The 13,524-nt window shown below is 40.2% G+C and overlaps 2 protein-coding genes across 2 annotated transcripts; both read left to right on the top strand.

Annotated features, from left to right (window-relative positions):
- The first annotated feature begins 1,240 nt into the window (after positions 1-1,240).
- On the top strand, positions 1,241-4,608 carry LOC142931422 (glutathione S-transferase A-like). The gene is made up of 6 exons (XM_076075328.1): positions 1,241-1,479; positions 1,614-1,679; positions 1,807-1,912; positions 2,667-2,785; positions 4,079-4,164; positions 4,281-4,608. The coding sequence occupies exons 1-6, from the start codon at positions 1,312-1,314 to the stop codon at positions 4,408-4,410; spliced, it is 675 nt and encodes a 224-aa protein (XP_075931443.1). The 5' UTR covers positions 1,241-1,311; the 3' UTR covers positions 4,411-4,608.
- Positions 4,609-6,627: 2,019 nt separating this feature from the next.
- On the top strand, positions 6,628-10,566 carry LOC142931424 (plasma kallikrein-like). Its single transcript, XM_076075330.1, has 9 exons — positions 6,628-6,688; positions 6,797-6,953; positions 7,658-7,767; positions 8,168-8,330; positions 8,517-8,635; positions 8,722-8,854; positions 9,036-9,142; positions 9,950-10,109; positions 10,314-10,566. Exons 1-9 carry the CDS (start codon positions 6,628-6,630, stop codon positions 10,444-10,446), a joined length of 1,143 nt encoding a protein of 380 aa, XP_075931445.1. The 3' UTR covers positions 10,447-10,566.
- The last annotated feature ends 2,958 nt before the right edge of the window (positions 10,567-13,524 follow it).

The raw sequence follows: 13,524 nt of genomic DNA, 5'->3' as shown, positions 1-13,524 counted from the left end.
TGGCATATCAAAGAAAGTCACAATTCACACTATTATAGCCATGCCAGTCACACCATAATGATGTATAGTGGGAGATTTCGAATAACTTCAGCCAAGTATTTTCTAAGAAATCAGAGACAGTAATTAGGAAAAACTGGATTGCTTGAAATACGACAACTCTTAAAAACATGGATCACTGATGCAATAAACATGATTACATTGTAAAATCTTTCAGTCTGCAAAATAATGAGACAGAATACACTGAAACTTAGGTTTGAGTGAGGGAGCAGGCTTCAGCACAACCACATGTTTTTCATGTGATTTCTGCAGCATTCTCTCATGAACCAAGTTGTCTTTTTGACAAGAAATAGTCGTTGCAAACTGTATCAACATGCATGCCAGTGCTGACCCTGGCCACTACTCAAGTCCATAACGTCTAAGTTCAAAGACCAACTCAGAGAAAGAGGCACAAATGAACTACAAGTATATGTGAACAATGTAAATAAAATGTTATGTCACGCTCAAATAATGATAAATTAGATGGGTGGTGTCTATTACATTCAGTATCAACGAGCTGGTTTTTCTCAGTGTGTGCAGGGTTGAGTGAAAAGTGCTGAGTCACAGTGAGTTTTCAACAGTCAAATTTCAAGATGCTGCAAACACGCAACAATAAATATTATAAATAGTAAATCCCCACTATAATAGTTAAAACTAAAAGTAATAAACCAAGATGATATTCACATAGTTTTCCACAGATATGTTATCTAAGTAATGTTAGTTGGAATGTTATAGTAAGAACACGTTTCAATGTGAAGTTCTAACTTAAGTGAATAAGCTGATTGTTAATTACAATTACACGTTACAGGTGTAGTTATTATAAGTCTCCTTCAGTGCACTTTTAAAAACATTATTTCAGCGTCGGATGCGTAGTTGAGATCAAAGAGTAAATGCAAAGCAAGAGACGGGTCTCCTCCACATGTGACTTTGCTAATACCTGCGGATCAATGCAGCTGGAGGCAAAATTCACATTGAATTAGTTTAATGCAGTAACTGAAAAACGCTGGCTTTCAATATGACATCATGTTGCCTCCATTTGAAGACAGATTGATAAAAGGGGGTGTAACATGCTTGTATAGGGTGTGAACTCTCTTGACTGTTTTGAGTCACAGATCTTTGGAAAAAAGAAAAAAATGGGATGGGATTTAATTCCACCAATCCTGATGTGAAGGGGCTGGAGCTTCTATATGTGGACATTTTACACATTCTAGCTTCACTTCTGACATCTTCCACTTCAGGCTTTCACTCTCAGGTGTAGCAGTTCACTCTACAACCATGGCCAAGGACATGACTCTGCTGTGGGGCTCCGGCTCTCCTCCCTGCTGGAGGGTCATGATCGCACTGGAGGAGAAGAACCTGCAGGGCTACAACCAGAAACTGCTCGACTTTTACAAGGGGGAGCACAAGTCAAAGGAGGTCATGGACATGAATCCCAGGGGACAGGTAAGGTCACTTTAAACATTACCCAGATATAATGCAAATCTTCTTATAGTGTCAATTTGCTTTTCCCTTATGTGCACACATTCGTTTTAAACAATGTTGCCTGACATTTGCATTCCACTCTATCTTTCTTAAAGCTGCCTGCCTTCAAATGTGGAAAGAATGTCCTGAATGAGTCCTTAGCTGCCTGCATGTACCTGGAGGTAAGAACATGGCCCCCTATTAAAATTGTATGCAGCCATCAGATACCCTACACCTCCAGAGGAAAAGAAACCGGAGCAGCATGCAGCTATTCACAATGGTTCCTCTTTTCATGTCTCCCAACAACAGAGCCAGTACAAGTCCCAGGGAACCAAGCTGATCCCTGACTGCCCAGCTGAACAAGCAATGATGTATCAGCGCATGTTTGAGGGTCTTACTTTCAGCCAGAAAATGGGTAGGTTAATTCTGACATGCAAAGTATTTGACTGTTTTTGCAAACCAATATGTAGCTGTTGACGCTGTAAATCCTGCATATTAATACTGTTTTTGCAGTTGATTCTATTGAACTTCATGACTAAGCTGATGTTGTCATTTAGAGGCCTTGTGGGACTTTGAACTACACTGCTCTTGGCAACACACTACACACCCAACTGCCTTGTTTAAAACCTCTGAGACTTCATGTCCTCAGTCAATCTCCTCAGAGGGTGCGCAATCTCACCCCCCTCCCAAGGAACCTGAAACACACTAATGAGCTGTGCATTCGCTTAATTAAGCCATGGCACCATTACATCTATGTGGTTCGCCCCTTAAAAGAGGTAGTGAAAGGCCATTATAATCCCTCAAAAGATCACATGTTCAGACTAGCTTGCATTCAAGGCTCAAGTCATAAAATAAGATAAGACAATCCTTTTTTAGTCCTGCAGCGTGGAAATTTACAGGAGTACGGCAGCATAGTGGATAGTGCAAACAAGAGACATCGTAAAACAAAATCAAATATTTACAATCAACTTGTTAATTACAGTTCAGTGAACATCGTATTGTCTAAGGAGGCCGCTTCAAACTATTTGAGCTACTTTTACGGTCTTCAGTTTGAAACTGATGTTGCGTAAACATTTAGTCCAAGCACTCTGTGGCTGTTGCAGCCTACTGTGAGTGCATGGATGTCATTGATAGCAGCCGTCACGACTGACTGTTTTTGCGTTTTTCAGGGGATGTGATCTACTACACCTATAAGGTCCCTGAGGGAGAGAGACATGACAGTGCTGTGAAGAGAAATAGAGAGGCTCTGGCTGCTGAGATCAAGCTGTGGGAGGGATACCTGGAGAAGGTAAACCTAAACCATGTATCCTCTGTGGTGGAAAAAACTATTTAATAATACCGAGTTTGTCCTATGATACTGAAATATTGAGAAAAGAAGCTTGTCTTTAAAGTATTTATTCTCTGCGCAGAGAAGGTTCAATCGTCATACAGAATGCAATGCGGTCTGAAGGAGGAAGAACCCAGAGTGTTGGTTGTGTAAGATTTATAAAGGCCTTGAGCACATGGTGGGGTAGGAGGAGTTCATTATTAAGCCATTTGGACAACAGTGCCCATTCTTTGATTGACCAACGAAAGGTTCAATGTCTGCACCCCCATTCAGCTCTTATCTAAGCTGACAATATCATGTCCTTGATTCAGCCCCACACACACATATACACAATACTGCTGAACTTGAGTAGACCCTCATTGACCATGTCTGACATTGATTAACTTTGTTAATACAACAAGGGCCAAAACACTGAGTGGTCAGACAATAAAAACGGATAGATAAGTCATAGTGGAATTTAGCCATCACACCTCCAATGAAGATCATTTAGACCGAAAGCTAAAAATACAGTGTTGCATAGGCTTAAGTGTGCGGATATCTTGTACCAGTTTTAGCTGTTTTTGATGCTTCTAGAACCTTATTTAAGATGAAGCCGGGTGAAGCGGTGGTTATCCTGCATATACCTGAAGATTATAAAATTCTCAACTTCATTTTCAGACACATGAGTCCACATAAAGAGAAAATAAATACATACAATATGAGGACACCAAGACACAGGTTGAATCATTGCAGTTCAAAAGTCACTCGTGGTTAAAAAAAGCAACATTTGTTCCAAAGATTTTAACTAACGCAACACACGCTCAGTGTTTGTTGAACTAAAAAGGCAATTACATGTTTGTTGTACAGAATGCTGTTTTGTAAGAGCAGCAGCATTTTTGGAGATGCCCTCATTCGCTTTTGTTCTGATAGTTTGATTAGAAGACTGATACCAGTTCACGTCTGTATAGTAAATATAAAGTTACCACCAGAAGATGGTTAGCTTAGCTTCTGACAAACATGGGTAAACTGCTACCGTGGCTCTTTCCAGGTAAGAAAGTTCACCTACTGCCCCCAAATGCTGTAAGTCCCACTTGTTCAACCGGTCCAATTATGTTTCTTCAGCTGCTGTATGGCCATCTATCATGGCTAACATTCATGTAAATTGTAATTGTTAATAGGTATAGAGGCAAATGAATGCAGCTGACAGCTGTCTTGGGTGTCAAATCTGCCCACCAGCACATGGATGTGGCCTAACTCTTTTTATCTGTCTTCTAGGGATCAGGCTCTTTCCTGGCAGGAAAGACCTTTTCACTGGCTGATGTGGTTGTTTATCCAAGCATCGCTTCTCTCTTCCATTTTCAGTACGTTGATTAAATCACTAAAAATGTCTTTAAGATTGACAAAATAAATGCAGTGATTACAAAGCAGCAATACATTTGTATTTGCAAGTTCACATCAACTTTTCTCCTTTCTTTAGGTTATGTGAAGAGCGTTACCCTAAACTGGCAGCCTACTATAACTCCCTGAAGGTCAGACCCAGCATCAAAACCTCCTGGCCTCCTACCTGGCTGGAGACGCATGGACCAGAAATGCTCCATGACATCTGAGAGTCAAACACGCATCAGCTGACACACTGGAACTGTTCCTGTTGTGTAAAATGTAACCACTCCCTGCGTTGCACTACTCTAGCTGGCTGCACCTTTTTAAGAAATATGCATTTGCTGTCGTTAATAATTACCTAAAATGCGTGTGTGGCTGAAACTGCAGATTTGTGCTGTAAACAATAAACATTGACTTTCACCTTTGCCAGTTTTTTTTTTTTTTTTTTTTTGTGACTTTAAGTCAATAAGGATGCAGCCTCTCCTTTAGTCAAGGTAACTTTAAGTCAATATAGCTTCGGACAAACATGGGTAAACTGCTACTCTGGCTCTTTCCAGGTAAGAAAATTCATCTACTGCCACCTAATGCTGTAAGTCCCACTTGTTCCATCTGTTGTGCTTTTACAGAGCCAGACTAGCCGCTTCCCCATGCTGCTGGCTCCAATTTCATATTTAGTATCCTGACACAAGTGTGGCAGCAATTTAATTTATTTTAAATCCTTAAAATAAAGTGAAGTATAAAAATGGCAAGTTGTGTTTTTACGTGGGGTTTTGTGCCAGACCTACCAGGAAGCACATAACCACCAGTTATTACTGTTACTACAGCTTGTTTATTTTACACTTTGTTTTTTGTTCAGATTAAACATAAAATGATATAACATGCTTATTAGGTGTGGATGGAAAAATGCAAAACGAATAGAAAAAGCTAAATTTACAAAAATACACGCGTACGACGATAGGCCTCAGTGATCTTTAGAGGAGCTGGTGGCAAATTTTGGTACTTTTTTATTTTTTGTATTTGTTTACCTAAGTGGCTGATGACATTTGTATATAGTTAATGTATAGATAAAAAAACTGGTATATATCTTCTCATCTAACTCTCGGCAATAAATCAAATCATTGTATTTATTCACTTATGCATTTCAGTGGAACAAAGTTTTTAAACACGCATGCCCCGGTCCAATAATAACTCTTCTAGGCATCAGGTCCTTTCATGGCAGGAAAGACCTTTTCACTGGCTGATGTGACTGTTTATCCAGGCATCGCTTCTCTCTACCGTTTTGGGTACGTTGATTAAATCACTAAAAATGTCTTTAAGATTGACAAAATAATTGCAGTGATTACAAAGCAGCAATACATTTGTATTTGGAAGTCCACATCAACTTTTCTCCTTTCTTTAGGTTATGTGAAGAGCGTTACCCTAAACTGGCAGCGTACTATAACTCCCTGAAGAACAGACCCAGCATCAAAACCTCCTGGCCTCCTACCTGGCTTGAGACCCAAGAGGGATCAGACATTCTCCATGAGATCTGAGAATACACATCAGCTGACACACTGGAACTGTTCCTGTTGTGTAAAATGTAACCACTCCCTGCATTGCACTACTCTAGTGTGTGGCTTAAACTGCAGATTCTGTTTGTGCTGTAAACAAAACCAATACAATTTTCTTTCAGCTTTGGATGCTTTTTATTTAATTTCAATATCAGTGTAGGTCTGCGTAACGAGGAGCAATGGTATTGGAATATAATTGCCGACATATTTGAGCATAGTCTTCAAAACTTGTCTCTCACAGGAAGTTCTGACAACAGAGGCCGCTCAACTCAAATAAACTCCACTGCTTTCACTGTCATTTTGGTTTGATGCTGTTCGGTTCCTTGAACTTGCAACTTTCCTGTCATTCCTTATATGTCCAAAAGGTGGCAACACACTGCACAAACAGAACATGAACTTTCCAGTGTTTTCATGCCAAGACCACAAAAACATTTCTCAAATCAGAGTCTGGGTTAAGATCCCTTGACTTTCGTCATCAGAGCCTGACTGACCTGTTTAGTCCCTCACCATGGGAACAAAGCACATGAAACCATTGTCATTCTAGGTGACAGGTCAGACCTCAAAGCAATGTTTCAGCTTCACTCAATACAACCTAATGCTTAAACATATACTTTTCTATTAAAGCTACTCAATCTAAAATTGTGTTCTAAAAGTAAAAATATAAAGTAGTGACAGGATCCAGCATGCCTGAAAAACAAGAGCAAAATTCTAATTTTGAATAGGTCAGCAGACCAAAAGTAAACAGTTGCAACACTGTTCCAATGTCTTCAACATCAAATGTTGATTTTAATTTGGACTTTAAATAAGTAAATATGCCTGGGATAAAAGTCTGTATGAGACCTTTACAATTAAACAGTTGTTTAGAGAATCCTCACTGGCTTCAGAACTGAGAACATGGAAACACTTTGGATTTTGGGGGTCCTGCTGTCTATCTGCAGCCTCTCCTTTAGTCAAGGTAATGCATTTAAGTATTGTAATTTCACCACTTATACAGTGTGTAGTATGATGTATTGGCTATGTGTGTATTCGTACATGTCAAAGTTTGTAATGTTTTCCATTTTAGAATGTAATCAACAGCTTCTGGAGAATGTAGATTTCCCTGGAACAGACATCAAATTTGTCTTCTCTCCTGATGCCAACCACTGTCAGCAGCTTTGCACCCAGCACCCCTCCTGTCTCTACTTTACCTTTATTCGTGCTGACTGGACCAAAGACAACGGGTACAAAACAAGCAGTGCACCCATAAATAAGTAATACTTGTTCATTTTTCATAAAACAGGATGGTAAAAATACATTTTGTACTCAGAAAATTAGATAGCTGGAATATGAAAACAAACTCCAACCTACTGTCACCAGAAATTAATTAATTAAAATATATATATTTTAATTTAGAGCCACCCTACACTACCAGACATCAAAACAAATCAAGCAGTGTATTATCTAATCTCTTTTTCAACCGTACATGAGACGTTTTATCTCATTGTAATTTATAGGCTTAAGGCTATAGGCTAAAGGTTATTTGTCGATTTGTTTTCGATGCAACTGTGACCATGCAATTTCCTCTCCAGTTTTTATTCAATTTTTTTATGTTAAGTTTTAAAGGGCCAGTGTGTAGGATAATCTATTGGCTGAAATGAAATATGATATTCATAACTATGTTTTAATTTGTGTATAATCAGCTGAAACTAAGAATCGTAGTGTTTCCGTTACCTTAGAATGACACGTTTATATCTACATAGAGAGCTATACCTCTTCAAGGACTATACCATAGTGCACCGCCATCTGTCTAGAGTAGGAGGACGAACACTGGCTCTGCGAAAGGGGCCTTTCTTGTTTTTACGTTGCCTAAAGGCCACCGCAGTTCACTCACACACACACAAACATAAACACACAAAAACACAAATACATCTGCCCTTCTCTACAGGCACTTCGACTGCTACTTCAAGAAGAGTTCCTCTGGACAGCCCAATGTGCGGACTCCACTGCAGGGTGTCACCTCTGGATTTTCTCTCAAACCCTGCAGCTCAGAACCACGTAAGCTCACAAATATTTGAAACCATTATGAAAACCATCGGTTAATTTGCAATTTTTTCTTACAAAGTAAGAGCAATTGCAATCAGTTACGGTTACTGAGAAAAAAAAAAGTATGTGATTATATTGCACTTCCTAATCAAAATGTTGGCGATTACAAAAGGGTTGCATCCAAATATATTCATTTTGGTAAAAAAGCTTAAGTGTAGAATATAACATTCAAGCTGCTGCTCTGTTCAAATCTTAATTCAAGTAATATTGAAGACCATTTCATTGAAGTTTGACAGTAATCAGTGATTAACAGGGTAACTAGTAATCTGTAACCTATTACATTTCTAAGTAACCTTACATACACTGATAATTATTGATCCATGACCACACTCTCCTTTACTCTGTCTGCCAGAGCCTTGTCTGCCTCAGCTGTACCATAACGTGGACTTTTTCGGGGCAGACTACCAAACCTTGTTCACAGCCGACTACGATGAGTGTCAGAGAGCCTGCACACGGGACCCTGCCTGTCAGTTCTTTACTTTTATTAATGGGGTCTTCACACCAGAGAGGATCAGGTAAAACTGGATCAAGCAATGTTTCACTGCTGTTGAAATCAAATTGTCATGTTAGCCGCTCCCTCTATAGTTGTTTGACACAGTTGGTTTAATTTAAACAATGTGGGAACATTTTCTATGAATCCACCAGGGTGGCGACATAGGCCCACCAATTCCCTAACTATGCAAATTCTTGTTTTGTTTTAGGTACAAGTGCCACCTTAAATTCAGCTGGTCAGCACCAATAACTTCTATTGTTGAAAGGAAAACTGATGTAGTATCTGGATTCTCCCACAATACAGAAATAACTCAAGAAGTGAAACCAGGTACACAAACAGTCCAAAAGCATTTGGAATAAACTCTGCAGATAGTTGCGCATGCTTTCTTAATGTGTTATCCATGTTTTGATCAGCATGTGAAGGAAAGCTTTTTCCAAGCACTGACATCCCAGGAAATGACGTTGTGGTTCTTCCTGCTGCCTCTCCTGAACACTGTCAGACTCTGTGCTCTGTTCATCCAGTCTGCACCTTCTTCTCTTTTGTCAGGTAGTCAAACAGTTTTCTCCAATAAGACATTACAATGAGTAATTAAAGTGCTTTTATTAGCCTATTCATTGTGCCAGCAACTTACCTGGCAGTATCTTAACTGTGATTACATATTTCATTCTCCTTTTCTATCAGATCTGTTCTTGAATCTCAAAATATAGACATCTTCTTTTTTTTGCAGTAACAAATTTGAGTGTTACCTGAAGAACAACAAAAATGAATTGGTTCCCAAATCCAAAGAAGGAGTCACATCTGGATTACCAGCACGCTTCTGTCAGCTGGATAACAGTATGTATTATTAATCAACACTAAAACTGTCGGAGAGGACACACTTTCAGTAGCATCACAGACCAAAGACCAGCTGAGCTATATGGATTGACTAATTCAATCATTTAATGTTATATATTTCCCGCGTGGCAATGGATCGGTCACTCTAGTCTTCACTTATTCAATGAAAACAACATGTTCTACATACATTCATGGTTCCCAGATGATCCATCATTATAATTTAAAATAATAAACCTGTCTTTTGATTTTACATTACATCTACATTACATCTAGAGAGTTGTTTCAACAATGATGAATGGACTGCCAACGATTTTACTAAACACCTTCATACTTCCCTCAGGATGAAGCATACTATGCATGGCTGACTTATGGCAGCAGGCTGTGTTTGCATTATAACGCTATTTATTCTCTGCAGTTAGAACAATTAGAATTGAAGCACTGTGCTAGAAGTCAAAATCTAAAAATAATAATGGAAAAACCTTTGTGATGAAGACATTATGTCAAAGCCGGACTTTTTCTTCCCGTGATTCTTCTCTAAAAAGACAACTTTCACTGAATGGCAATGTTATTTTTTACTTTTTTCGATCATTTCAGAAATAATGCCAAACATCTGCCATTTTCCCTCTAACACTGCATGAATAGATATGCTATAAACTCTTATTTTAGATATGGTTATAAAGCGATCTTTAAAAAAACCTAGAATCATTCAGCAACTTCATTCATCTATCCTTTCAGTTTATTGTTGGTGAAGTACTTCTGTAGTTTAGCCAGCAGCAGCAGTCTAACTTTGTTCCTCTCTGCTAACAGGCTGGGTGAAGGCAACTTATGAAGGAGTAGATTTCGGAGGTAATGACATTCGCTATGAGCTGATGGACGATGCAGACACTTGTCAGAGGACCTGTAGTGATGAACCTACATGCCAGTTCTACACCTATGTCAATACAAACTTCTTCAACAGTGATTACAGGTAGAGTATTTTCATGCGTGCAAACCTGCATTAACACAAATACTTTCCATTTTTTTTATAAAATTGTTCCAACAATTCAGGCAATAACCAGAAAACATTTAACTTGATCGTCAATCAGACACCATTGCAGCCCCTCTTTATAAATTATGACAGCTGTATTTATGGTGCATATTTGAAGATGCTGTTATTCATCTTGTGTTCCAGGCGCCGCTGCTACCTCAAGCGTTCCATCACCATGCCTGCTCCTCCTAAAGTTACCAAACTGGCCAATGTTGTATCAGGCTTCCAACTGAGGAACTGCGTGAATAGTGCTCCACACACAGATGTTCTTACTTAGTTCTTTATTATGGGCACTTGATCTGTTGGTGGTTCCGAACATCATTTGATTGCTGTTCAAGCTGCAGATGATTCTTTTTGTGTGTAAACAAGAACAATAAAACAGATCAGTTTGCTTTCAGCCTGCTTCATTCATTTTGAAAGTCTTATTTTCACTCACTTGTAAGAAGAATACGTTTTCAAGAGTATATAGTTATAGCAGTGGTGGGCCGTCAGGGCCTGCAAGGCCTTCTCTGCTGGCCTAAACAGAATCACAAAGTTATAACTATTTTATAATTTAATAATTTTTCCTTAATTTATAAAAATATTTTTCCCATTACCTTATTTTCTCATTGCACAGCTACTGTCTTCCTCTGTTGCTCTGCTTCCAGTGCAGCTTGTTTTAAGTAGAGCTTTTATCCAATCAGATTTCACCTCTGTGTCTCTAGGTAAGAAGAGAGACCCGAGGCCTTCAGACTCACAAGTGAATCCCTTTGCAGTTTAAGTGAATGGGGACGATATTGTTGATTGTCATAGTCTTCAACCAATCAGATCTTTAGTTTGACATGTTGGGCATATTTTTTGACGTGCCAGAGCCTTCTAGCTGGCCTACAACTATGTCAGTATTAAAGGGCAGCCCAGTTTTAAGGTGCAGCACTGCAGTAAGGTGCAGCGTGTGCTGTGATTGGTCAGTGGGCGAGCATGTGACTATTGTGAAACTAAACTTAAAGTAGCCATCAGAGGCCTAGTTGGAGTAGTAAGAGTTCAAATTGAAAGATATGGAAGAAATTATGACATTTTTTGCATTTTGCTTGGTGTAGATTTTAAATTTTTTTACCTAGCTTTGTTTTTTTAACACTCAATGGCTGAAGGAGGAGCAGAAACGGATTTGTGAGTTGGGATTTAACCGTGGGATTAAACTCTTTATCAACAAAGAAAGGAGGATGGAGTTTGTCTTTAAGTGAACAGCATTTGGTAAGTCAACTGCGTTTTTTTTTTTTACATCTAATATCTGAATGGCCCTTGAGTGTGTAGCAGAATGCGTGTTCCGCTGCAGGTCTGCTGGATTGATTTGTCATGCTTTGTTGTCATATGAATATATGTGACTGGTTCTTGTGAGTTTGTTGTTGTCATTGTGTTAATTATATAGATTTGGACTATATGCATTGTCCGTTAATTACGAAGCATACCATCATGCGCGGAGTTATTGTTTGTTAAGCTAGTTTAGCGTAGCCTCCCAGAAGTGCGGTTCCTCAGCTGTCTTTTGTTTTGGTTTTTTTTGTTCCGGGTTCAGAGGTCACACAGCCCGTTGTCTCCTACGTGAGCGCAGTCCACCGAAAACATATTTTTATATTTCCATTATAGAATTTAAGCTTCTGTATTTTCCAAATGCACTAACTATTTTGTGACTTTTAGATTTCTTGTGTTCTGACTTTTGCAATTTGTTGACAAGTGAAGAGAACTTGTACAGAGGACCAGTACTTTCAGAGTTTCTCTACCACTGGTATCAGGTATGTCTGTGCCTTATGCGTCCATGCAAACGTGCACTCGGAAACTCAAGTGCTGTCAAACAGAGGTGAAGCTGCATTAGGTGACTTTGCACATTGCTAATACAGTGCTAAAAGACTAAAGACATACAATGTCGAATCATGTTTTTGATAAAAGTGTAGCAGTAAATAAAGTACGCAGACATTGTGTAATACTCAATTAGTGCTCAAATGCTATTGTCTATTGTAGCAACAAGTTTAGTCAATTTAATGAATTTTTTAATAAAATTGATCTTTTTATGCATAGCTGCTTCTCCTAAAGTCACTAAGTTGGCTATTGCTGTGTCTGGACTCTCCTTCACAAGAGACACAGAAACATACACATACAACACTATAGAGGAGTATATTTACACATCAGAGGAGAAATCTCTCCCACTTCCTGATTTCACCGAACTCTTTTTTTCTCCCTTCTGCCTCCTCACAGTATCTCTTCCTCTTTTCAGCTTGAACCACAAGGCCGGCCTACTCTGTACACCCTCGCCTCACATACACACTCACAAACACGCGCACACTTCCCTCCGTCTTTCTCCATCATTCCCTCCCCTCTTTCCTCTCTTCACCCTCCAGCCTCCCCTCCCCCGTGGGAAACCCAGTGCAGTGTGACTGTGGTTGTCCTTCCTGGAAGCTGTGGTGGTGACTCTGGCTCCTCCGCTCAGAGGCTAGAATAGTACCAGCCACCCTGTGTGTGTGTGTGTGTGTGTGTGTGTGTGTGTGTGTGTCTATGTTGTCTGAGTGCCTGTGTGTGTGTGTGTGTGTGTGTGTGTGTGTGCACGCATGCACCCTTCACAAACATTCCACCACCGTACCGTCCGTCCGACCGCCGGCCGGCCTCGCACGAGAGCCACGCCGCCACCGCGGTTCAGTCCTGACGCCAGCCCAGAAGACTCACATTACACACACACGCACACACACACACACACACACACATACACACAAGACGTGTGTGCACAAAACACCACGTTAACAAAACCCTCAGCAAGGCACAAACACGCACACACACACACACACACACACGCGCGCACGGGGCGCATGAGAGTGACTTAAGCACAAACTAGCACACTCGCTCAAATAAACAATATGCACTTTGCGGAACACACACACTTTTGTGCTGCAGACCACAGACATTGCATCCTGAAGTAGATCAAAGCTTTCTTCAGCAGTAAACACACACAAGGCTCTTCTCTGCTCTCTCATCCCCGCGGAGCCGTTTTGGTGAGGCACGGCACAATTATGCCGATCTTCTTGAGAAACAACTTGTTACAACCGTCATTCACCATTGTTCGGGGGTTTCACCCTGTAGCCTACGCGCTGGCTGACTCTCGGTGATTCACACTACTTCTCTTCCTTTCCTTTTAAACCTTCTCAATCCCTCTCATCTCTCCTTAACCCTGTCTCCAGCCTCCCTCCCACCCTGTTATTGAACGTCTACGCCAAATCAGTCACCCAACCACAGCCCTTCAGATCTTTTTCTTTGTGTCACCCCCCCCCCCCCCCCCCCCCCTCTCGCAGTCTCTCCATCCTCCCTCTCGCCCTCTTCTTAACTGTCTGTCCAT

This window comes from Anarhichas minor, unplaced genomic scaffold (assembly GCF_050575085.1).
Source record: "Anarhichas minor isolate MPS153535 unplaced genomic scaffold, ASM5057508v1 ptg000051l, whole genome shotgun sequence".
Taxonomy (NCBI): domain Eukaryota; kingdom Metazoa; phylum Chordata; class Actinopteri; order Perciformes; family Anarhichadidae; genus Anarhichas; species Anarhichas minor.
The sequence above is the reverse complement of the archived record's forward strand: the minus strand, read 5'-3'. Positions and strand labels throughout refer to the sequence as shown.

What these genes read in the sequence shown, in the direction of transcription:
- LOC142931422 (XM_076075328.1), top strand. Translation starts at nt 1,312, where the DNA reads ATGGCCAAGGACATGACTCTGCTGTGGGGCTCCGGCTCTCCTCCCTGC. An exon ending in CTGCCTGCATGTACCTGGAG is followed by an intron (nt 1,680 to 1,806) that starts GTAAGAACATGG and finishes TCCCAACAACAG; the next exon opens with AGCCAGTACAAGTCCCAGGG. An exon ending in TACTTTCAGCCAGAAAATGG is followed by an intron (nt 1,913 to 2,666) that starts GTAGGTTAATTC and finishes TGCGTTTTTCAG; the next exon opens with GGGATGTGATCTACTACACC.
- LOC142931424 (XM_076075330.1), top strand. Translation starts at nt 6,628, where the DNA reads ATGGAAACACTTTGGATTTTGGGGGTCCTGCTGTCTATCTGCAGCCTC. An exon ending in ACCCTGCAGCTCAGAACCAC is followed by an intron (nt 7,768 to 8,167) that starts GTAAGCTCACAA and finishes TCTGTCTGCCAG; the next exon opens with AGCCTTGTCTGCCTCAGCTG. An exon ending in ACCTTCTTCTCTTTTGTCAG is followed by an intron (nt 8,855 to 9,035) that starts GTAGTCAAACAG and finishes TTTTTTTTGCAG; the next exon opens with TAACAAATTTGAGTGTTACC.